The sequence below is a fragment of the Carassius carassius genome, chromosome 33, assembly GCF_963082965.1.
Source record: "Carassius carassius chromosome 33, fCarCar2.1, whole genome shotgun sequence".
NCBI lineage: Eukaryota > Metazoa > Chordata > Actinopteri > Cypriniformes > Cyprinidae > Carassius > Carassius carassius.
Window position 1 is genome coordinate 7114580 of NC_081787.1, and position 9305 is coordinate 7123884.

General features: G+C 39.7%; 1 protein-coding gene across 1 annotated transcript; it reads right to left on the reverse strand.

Annotated features, from left to right (window-relative positions):
- Positions 1-329: 329 nt before the first annotated feature.
- LOC132113621 (P2Y purinoceptor 4-like) lies at positions 330-3022 on the reverse strand. The gene is made up of 2 exons (XM_059521476.1): positions 2850-3022; positions 330-2474 (listed from the first exon to the last, which is right to left on the reverse strand). Exons 1-2 carry the CDS (start codon positions 2897-2899, stop codon positions 1376-1378), a joined length of 1149 nt encoding a protein of 382 aa, XP_059377459.1. The 5' UTR covers positions 2900-3022; the 3' UTR covers positions 330-1375.
- Between the last annotated feature and the right edge of the window lie 6283 nt (positions 3023-9305).

Here is a 9305-nt window from a genome sequence, read left to right on the forward strand (position 1 = left end):
TTTTGCAACAATGTGGTATGGTCGCTCTTTCTGATTTATTTTAGTAGACAATCAGAGGGGCATATAAAACTGACGGAAAACACACAGAAAACTGTTCACTTCAAAGTCAAAAGTCAAAGTCAAAGTCACCTTTATTTATATAGCGCTTTAAACAAAATACATTGCGTCAAAGCAACTGAACAACATTCATTAGGAAAACAGTGTGTCAAAAATGCAAAATGATAGTTAAAGGCAGTTCATCATTGAATTCAATTATGTCATCTCTGTTCAGTTAAATAGTGTCTGTGCATTTATTTGCAATCAAGTCAACCGCTGTTTGTACTTTCACTTCAAAGTACAAACACATTATGTAAACACAATTTAAACTTAAACAAATACCATGAGACCACAGAACTGTCATAAAATATTTACATTACAAGAAACTAAACAGGAAATAATAAAGTGCACAAACATCCCCACAGAGGTAACATGCGAAGAAAAAAAGTCTCTCTGCAATATGCCAAAACTGATCTGATTTCAAGCTTTTTTCCCCTTCATTCAGCCCTGCTATGCAATCACTCACAAATACACACAAACACATGAACAGCAACACAGCTGTATGTGCTCCGCCAAAAGACAAAAACAGCTGTATGAGGAATGAAGCAATATCTGCACAACTGCTGTTTGAATTTCAGCCTCCCCAACAAACATTTACCTTTTCACTCAGAGTACCTTAAATGGTTTCCAACTTTTCTATTTACAATAAATGATATTTTAATAGCATTTTATGTCTCCTCTTATAAAACAAATTACAATGTGTTCAGTATCAACATAAACAGTAGAATACAATTGGTATTCTAATAATCCATTCAAGAATAATTATAATAATTTGTGAAATAATATGAAAACTCAAGTCCTAGTTTTCGCAAGAGGATTTCACACTTCCGTTTCCTACCATAGGACACTCAGACTTAACAGAACACACAAAAGGCGTTGTACTTGCATTTCTGTAGAGTAGTATAGAGTGAGCTTTGTTTTCAGTGTTGACAGAACCCCAACACTGCCAAGTTGTGTCCTTGACCAACAGTGAGAAACTTCAACGTTACAAGTAACCAGGAGTGATCGGCTATCAGAGCTTTTATAAAATGAGCTGCAGTTCCTGTGCACTACACTACCAGGAATCATGAATGAAAAACAAATCATTGAAGAGTGCTCAAAGGAAATAAACAACATCCTTTCTCCAACGAGACTGTCCTGGATTCTTTTGGATGCATATGTCTGTGGCTGTAGAAGACTTGACCGTCAATAAAGAACACCTGAGATGTCTTACAAAATTTGAGGCAGTCTTCCAGAACTGCTTTTTAAATGATTACCCAAAATGTCTGGGTATGTGACCCTAGAGTCTCGACTCAGTGCCAGCTTGGGCATCTGGTTTCTTAAAGCCCATCCCAATGTTGTTTTCATGCACATACATAGTAGAACGAGTTTTTAGAGTCTGTTTAGTGAACGCTCCGATGAGTTTAGAGCGGTACTGATTCCCTGCCAGGAAGTAGAGGATGGGGTCCACACAGCTGTTCATGCTAGCAAGTGGACGAGTGATTTTATAAGCAAAGTTGACAATATTAAGGGACCTGCAATCTGCGTCTAGAATACGGTAGCTGTAGTAGAGCGAACGGGTGATGTGGAAGGGTACAAAGCAGATCGCAAACACAACCAGCACCACTATAATAAGTGTAATAGACTTCTTCCGGGATGAATTTTGTTGACTTTGGGACAGGCCCTTTTGGTGTTGACAAAGGGCCCATGCCATTAAACAGTAGCAAACCATGATGACCAGAAATGGCAGGATAAACAGCAGGACCATCACCACAGAGCTGTAGGTAACATAGTTGTGAAATTCATCCGGGCGGCTGGTGTCATGACACAAAGTATCATTTCCTCTCTGGGAAGTGTTGACGAAACTCAGATTGGGCACCAGGCAGGCTATCACAGCTATCCAGACAAAACCACACACCACGTGGGCATGGCGTGGCTTCACCAAAGTCAGAGAACGAATGGGGTGACAGATTCCAATGTAGCGGTGCACACTGATGCAAGTGAGAAACAGGATGCTGCAGTACAAGTTGGCATAGAAAAGAAATCGTACAATCTTACAGAGAAAAACACCAAGAGGCCAGTGGTTGCGGTTTGCATAATAGTATATAAGCATAGGCAATGAGAGCACATAGAGTGTGTCTGACAGGGTCAGATGGAACATATAAATTGTACTGGGTTTCCAGGGCCTCATCTTAGTGATGAACATCCACAGAGCCACAGAGTTAAGTATCAGTCCTAGGAAACACACCAGGGAGTATGATACAGGGAGCAGAATATACTTGAACTCCTCATTGAAGAGACAGCTGAAATTCACTTCATTCTCAGACCTCAGCATCAAAGAAGTGGAAGGAAGGGAAAAATTCCCTGAGACACTTTTTCTTAAGAGTGGATTCATTTCTCTGTTAAAATAACAACACAAATTATTTTAGCAATTTTAGAAACATGAGTTAGAAGTAAACACAGTAAATTAGATTTCAGTGTAAAATATTATGTCACAAGCTATAAAATCAACGAACTACAGGCTGAACGTGTCTACAGAGAATAGACTCTTATGTGTACTTAAAAGTCATGATTTTTCAAATCATCTCATATAGTTTAGGGCTAAAAAAGTATTTAAACTCCATGTCCAAACACGAAAACATATCATCATAACTCATAAATCACAAAACAAAAAGAAAAAGTTTTTTTGGCCACAACCGTGCACATTTAGGGTAGTACAAGAGACATAAGAGAAAGAGAAGCACGCGGAGTTGTTTTCACGTGCTAAAACTTACCGTTCACTCAGTTTAACGAGGTCGACACGCCCCTCCATAGATAAAAACATGAGCTTAGATGGTTGACGCTAATGGTTCAAAAACCATTCAACTTGTCTAAGAGATTCACGCATCCAGATATACCGATTGCGCGCGCTCGAGCTGATAAGGTCCCGCTTCAGTAAGTGAGCGCGTGAGCTGAGGGGCGGGGAATCAGAGCCAAACTGAGTTTCTCCCTTCACCTCCTCGAGGCAATTCACCAATATTTACTGAGGTATTGATCTGTATCTCATATTTTTTTCTTAAATACCACGACAAACTGATAAGTTATTAAAAGTCATAGTCAGTTTTATTCAATTAAGATATTAAACTCTTGTATTTTTCTGTAACGTACTCGTCTCATTATCATATCAAGCGCTTATCAGTTTCTACCATCTTTGTTCATCACACAGACAGTAATTTACAAGCAGAAGCTCATCTCACATTCCCTTTAAACATTACATGTTTTCTCTCGTAAATTATACTGCCCAGTTTTTATGATAAAATCCTTGAAGGTAAATTATACGACACGTTAACCCATCGAACACATGGTGTTCCTTTTTTCCGTTTTATGTAAGATACAGGAAACTCTAGCAAGGCCCTCTTAATATTTAAAATTCAGGATATTGTATCCACAAATTACAGTCCTTTGTTTTATTTCACTTTCACTGTAATTTCACTTCCAGTAAACATCATGTGACTGTGTGGGCTACCATATGGAATTGTGCATATATCCCACAACGTTTCCGAGAAAGTTACATGTTTTCCATACACAGTAACAGAGATAAAAAGAAATGTAGGTGTTTCCCAAAAGTATTAGGGGAGCTTATGCATATTTGTTTGGAATAAAGTTAATCTTTAGTAAAACACAGTCCCATCCCAATTGACCAATGTGAGGTTAGCCTTAGAGAGACCTTATACGCTGGTGCTGGAACTGATTCTTTAGCAACTCAGAAATCATCACACACATTTATATCAGACCACTCAGATGTGCTTTTCGTTAATAATATAAACAGTGTTTGGTCATGGCAGACAGTGTAGAAGAGCGAGTGTCTAAAAAGCTAAATGAACAGGGCAAAAGATTACAGCAAGACCTTTGTCTGCTTGTGATCAGTTTGAGTGTCATAATAGGTTTCATGAGTGCTATGCCTCTCTGAGTTAAAGTTCACATTAAATATTTGCACAATTGTTTTATGATGTTGGCTGCAGTAATAAACTATATAGTTTGATGTTAAATAATCTGTAATATAGTTTTCAAATTCATTAGACTTATAGTGTTAGTATTATACATCACTGACAGGATGTTATAAAAAACATTAAATTATAATTTAAGTCGCGTGTCATGAAAGCTTGGGAGATTCGTTTTCATTGTTGGTATAGTGAGACCCACTTCCTTTGCAGTGCTGACCTGATAGTTAGTCCAAAAAGGAATTATGGGAAATTGCATAAATTGTACAGGAATGTGAATGGGTCAGTGACTCAGTATTGTAATGTAAACGTCTCTGTTACGTATGGTAACCCTCATTCCCTGAAGGAGGGAACGGAGACACCACGTCGGTGACTGACGAATATGGGATATCGCTTCGATAGATCAATCTACTTCGAGTGTAAACTAAACGAGCCAATGCACATTAGCATGCAATTATTGCATCCAGCTGCCGCTGATCACTGCGTGAGTATAAGAAGGCAGCAGGTGCAATGCATTCCAGTTTTTTCGCTGAGGAGCGAAACTGGGTGAGATTGGATAACACTGGGAAAACGTACCAGGTACGCTTGGAACCGGGACGCTGCGGAAGCCCCATCCTTCCGGAAGGAGGTCTCGGAGGCAAATACACATATAGCATCTGTTTTAAGAGTATACGGAGAAATTTGAGGTGATTAAAAACCCTCTTGGGAAGGCAGAAGTCTGCCGGGGAAACACGGGCTCTAAGGTTATACCGTGGACTATACACATACGAGTACCGCTTAGGTCTCAATGTGGAACCCACCCTTCCATGGTTCTCACGGATACATCATGAAGGCCTAGCGCCGGACGTTCCGTCGCGTCCAGCTGCTTAGGGTGATGGAGGATCTCAACAGGGTCTACAGTACGGACACTCTGGAGCAGTTTAAGCAAGCCGACACTAACCGGGACCTCTCAGTGCCACTACCCGTTTGAGGTGAGAACACAGGAGGAGACCGGCTCTACACGAAGGCTATAGAACCTAGCGAACGTGTTAGGGGTTGCCCAGCCGCAGCTCTACAAATATCTGTCAGTGAGGCACCACGAGCCAGCGCCCAGGAGGATGCAACACTTCTAGTTGAGTGAGCTCGCAACCTGAACGGGCAGGGCACATCCTGAGCCTGATAAACCAGGGTTATGGCATCCACAATCCAGTGGGCCATCCTCTGCTTAGAGATGGCACTCCCCTTCTGCCGGCCTCCGTAACAGACAAAGAGCTGGTCTGAGGTCCTGAAGCTTTGTGTCCGGTCTACGTAGCACCTTAATGCTCGGACGGGACAAAGCAAAGCCAGGGCTGGGTCTGCCTCCTCCAGGGGCGGCGCTTGCAGGTTCACCACTTGGTCTTTGAAGGGTGTAGTGGGAACCTTGGGCACGTAGCCAGGCCGGGGCCTCAGGATTACCTGGGAGTCAGCCGGCCCGAACACGAATCGTCGACCGAAAATGCATGCAGGTCCCCTACCCTCTTGATGGAGGCCAGTGCAAGCAGGAGCAGAGTTTTCAATGAAAGAAACTTTAGCTCAACTGAATGCAAAGGCTCGATTGGGCCCTGCTGTAGCGTTTCTGTGTCAACATTTTGAACGGTAGCTGATGGAGGGCCCGTTTCTGTGTCACCCTCTCCTGCTGCCAACTCACCTCCGCCTTCCGGATTCATCATTCATCACCACCATCTTGGACTGTGCATTCCTCCCAGCGTCATTTGTGTCTCAGTATTGTATTGTTTCATTGTCTTCATTAAATCTCATTAATCTCGCACTTGCTTCCTGCCACTCCTTCACCCAGTCTTTACAGTGAGTTATTAATTACATAATTTCGATGATTAACTGGATGAACTAACCCTTTAACGTAAATTCTGCATGACTTCTGTGTTTTAATGTGCGCGTGTGCTGAACTGGAGCGGAGGAAGTCACCATGGAAACAGGATGGTAGCTCAAGTGTCAATAAGTTGACTCTCAATGTGGTTTTCACTAATTTAAGGTAAGGTTCGTCTCTAAAATTACACGAATAGTATATAAAAGTGTTCCTGACACTTTATTTCATGTAAATGATACGTTTCAATTTATTACTGATGTAATACTGTCACATGGAATTGATGTTGATGTTGTTGAAATTATGCAGCCAAGCAATGATATCTTTTAGTTTTGTGCAAACTTCATATAGCTAAAACTGTAAATCCTACTTCTTGTTACAAGTGGTAGAACCATCACTTCTACCACAAAAGGCTGCTTTGTAAGTAATCTTCCTGATGTATCCCAATTCCTTAGCATATCCAAAACCTCAGAACAACTTGATGATGTAACAGAAACTATGGACTCTCTCTTTTCTAGAATTTTAAATACGGTTGCTCCTTTATGCTTAAGGAAGGTTAAGGAAACCAGTAAGACACCATGGTATAATAAGCACACTCGCATACTAAAGAGAGCAGCCCAGAAAATGGAGCGCAGCTGGAGGAAAACAAAACTAAAGGTATTTCATATTGCTTGGTGGGAAAGTAACCTATCTTACAGAAATTAATTATAAACTGCTAGATCTGATTACTTTCCATCTCTTAGGAGAAAACAAACATAACCCCAAGTATTTATTTAATACAGTGGCTTAATTAATGAGAAATAAAGCATCAACAAGTGTTGACATTTCCCAACATCACAGCAGTAATGACTTCATGAACTACTTTACTTCTAAGATCGATACTATTAGAGATAAAATTGTAACCATTCAGCCATCAGCTACTGTATCACATCAGGCAGTGCACTATAGATCCCCTGAGGAACAGTTCCACTCATTCTCTACTATAGGAGAGGAAGAATTGTATAAACTTGTTAAATCTAAACCAACAACATGTGTTAGACCCTATTTCATCAAAGCTCCTAAAAGAGTTGCTTCCAGAAGTCATAGATCCTCTTCTGACTATTATTAATTCTTCATTGTCATTAGGATATGTCCCCAAAACCTACAAAATGTATTAAGTTTATAACTTTAATAACTTTATTAAAGTTTTTAAGCCTCTCATAAAAAAACACAATTTGACCCCAAAGAACTAGTTAATTATAGACTGATCTCGAATCTCTCTTTTCTGTCCAAGATACTATTATTACTAGTATTATCCTCACAATTATATTCCTTCTTAGAGAAAAATAGTATCTGTGAGGATTACCAGTCAGAATTTAGTACAAGATAGAGTACTGAGACTGCTCTCCTTAGAGTTACAAATGACCTGCTCTTATCATCTGATGTGGTTGTATCTCTCTATTAGTGCTACTGGATCTTAGTGCTGTGTTCGACACTATTGACCACAACATTCTTTTGCATACACTAGAAAACATTGTTGGCATTAATGGAAGTGCATTAGCATGCTTTAAATCGTACTTATATGACCACCATCAATTCGTAGCAGTGAATGAAGAGGTATCATATCGATCACAAGTGCAGCATGGAGTACCTCAAGCCTCAGTACTAGGACTGTTACTCTTCATGCTTTACATTTTACCCTTGGGAGATATCATCAGGAAACACTGTGTTAGCTTTCACCTTAATGCTGATGATACTCCGCTCTATATTTCTTCACAGCCTGGTGAAACATACCATTTTGAAAAACTAACGGAATGCATAGTCGATATAAGAAACTGGATGACGCGCAATTTCTTACTGCTAAATTCTGGGGGAAAAAAAGTTTTAATTGTAGGACCTAAAAACTCTGCATGTAATAACGCTGTCTTAGACTTGATGGCTGCTCTGTCAATTCTTCGTCATCAGTTAGGAACCTAGATGTGCTATTTGATAGCCATCTTTCCTTAGAAAACCACATTTCTAGCATTTGTAAAATTGCAAATTACGGTCTATGCTCTCAATGTTTAAATGCAGAAATGTTAATCCATGCGTTTATGACCTCAAGGTAGGTTATTGTAATGCTTTATTGGTTGGTTATTTTGCACACTTAATAAACAAACTCCAGCTAGTCCAAAATGCCTTCTCTTTCAGTATAAAAACTTTTTTTATCTAATTTTCACAAAATAAAATGCTATAGTAGCTATTTAACTTTTCCCCTCCATCAGCAAATGATGATTCTGAGAGAAAACGCATGATGTCTGTTTGCTAAAGCAAAACGCTACTTTCATGCATCTGATTATCAAATAAACCCCTGTGGTCTCATTTCAAGGTCGTTGTTAATGCTGGGGTTGTTTTAACATTTTCCTTTGTACATTCGGTTCATCAGCATTGTTAAAACACATTTATCATTCAATGGCACTGTGCATATGATTTAGACACTTAACCTACATTTCTACGGAGTCTTCTACATGACATGCAGGAAAAAATATTGGGCTAACTCGTCTGCACGATTTACTAATTCGTTCCATCAATGTACTAAAACGTGCACACGATTACTATTGCCTTCCCTTTTTTTTTACTACGTGCGCACAATTTAGCAAATCGAGGGAACGCAATTCAAAGGAACGCAATAGTAATCGTGTGCAGGTTTTAGTACATTGAGGGAACAAATTAGTAAATGGTGCGCACAATTAATTTATTTTTTCTTGCATGTCATGTGCGGGACTCTGTACATTTCTGCTCCATCCATGCAATAAATATGCAGCTTTCAACTGCTTTTGTAACGCTGTTGGTAAGATGCAGAGAGCCATTGAAAAATTACAGAAAAGTAAAACTACTTCACTTTAGTATTACTGGCCACGGGCCACGAGTCCTAAGGAGAGAACATACATCAGCTGTGTCAGAGACGAATGCAGCGCGAGCGCAATACTCGATATAGAAATCGCGATTCATTCTATTCTTAGCTTTCTTAATTGATTACAGTCTGAGATCGGCTATTCACGATTCAAAAATAATGTTTCAAGATGAATGCATATACATCGTCAGGGTTTTTAATCGATGCATCGAGAAAACGAGTGAATCGTTACACCCCTACTTTTAAGTAAAGTGGAGAACAGCATCACTGCAATTAAATCCCTGGGGTAAATAGTAAAATATTTATTCCTCTTTAAAAAATGGATCAGCTGTCTCCTTTAGCAAACAGTTGGTTTATGCACTTTTAAACTTTTAAAGGGGTCTCCTAGGAAAATATACAGCAACTAGGCTAAAAACAGGGATATGGGCAAGCTACATTTCAATCACCAGACAAGGTACTGAACCAGAACATTTCACAGCTAATGCTCATATAAAATTGTTGTGCTAAATACACAGTATGAGTTTCAAGATGGTCAAAG

Excerpts from the sequence above, each read along its gene's own strand:
- LOC132113621 (XM_059521476.1), bottom strand. The coding sequence starts at position 2,899 with ATGTTTTTATCTATGGAGGGGCGTGTCGACCTCGTTAAACTGAGTGAA. Across the intron at positions 2,475-2,849 it reads CTCGTTAAACTGAGTGAACG|AGAAATGAATCCACTCTTAA; the intron begins GTAAGTTTTAGC and ends TTATTTTAACAG.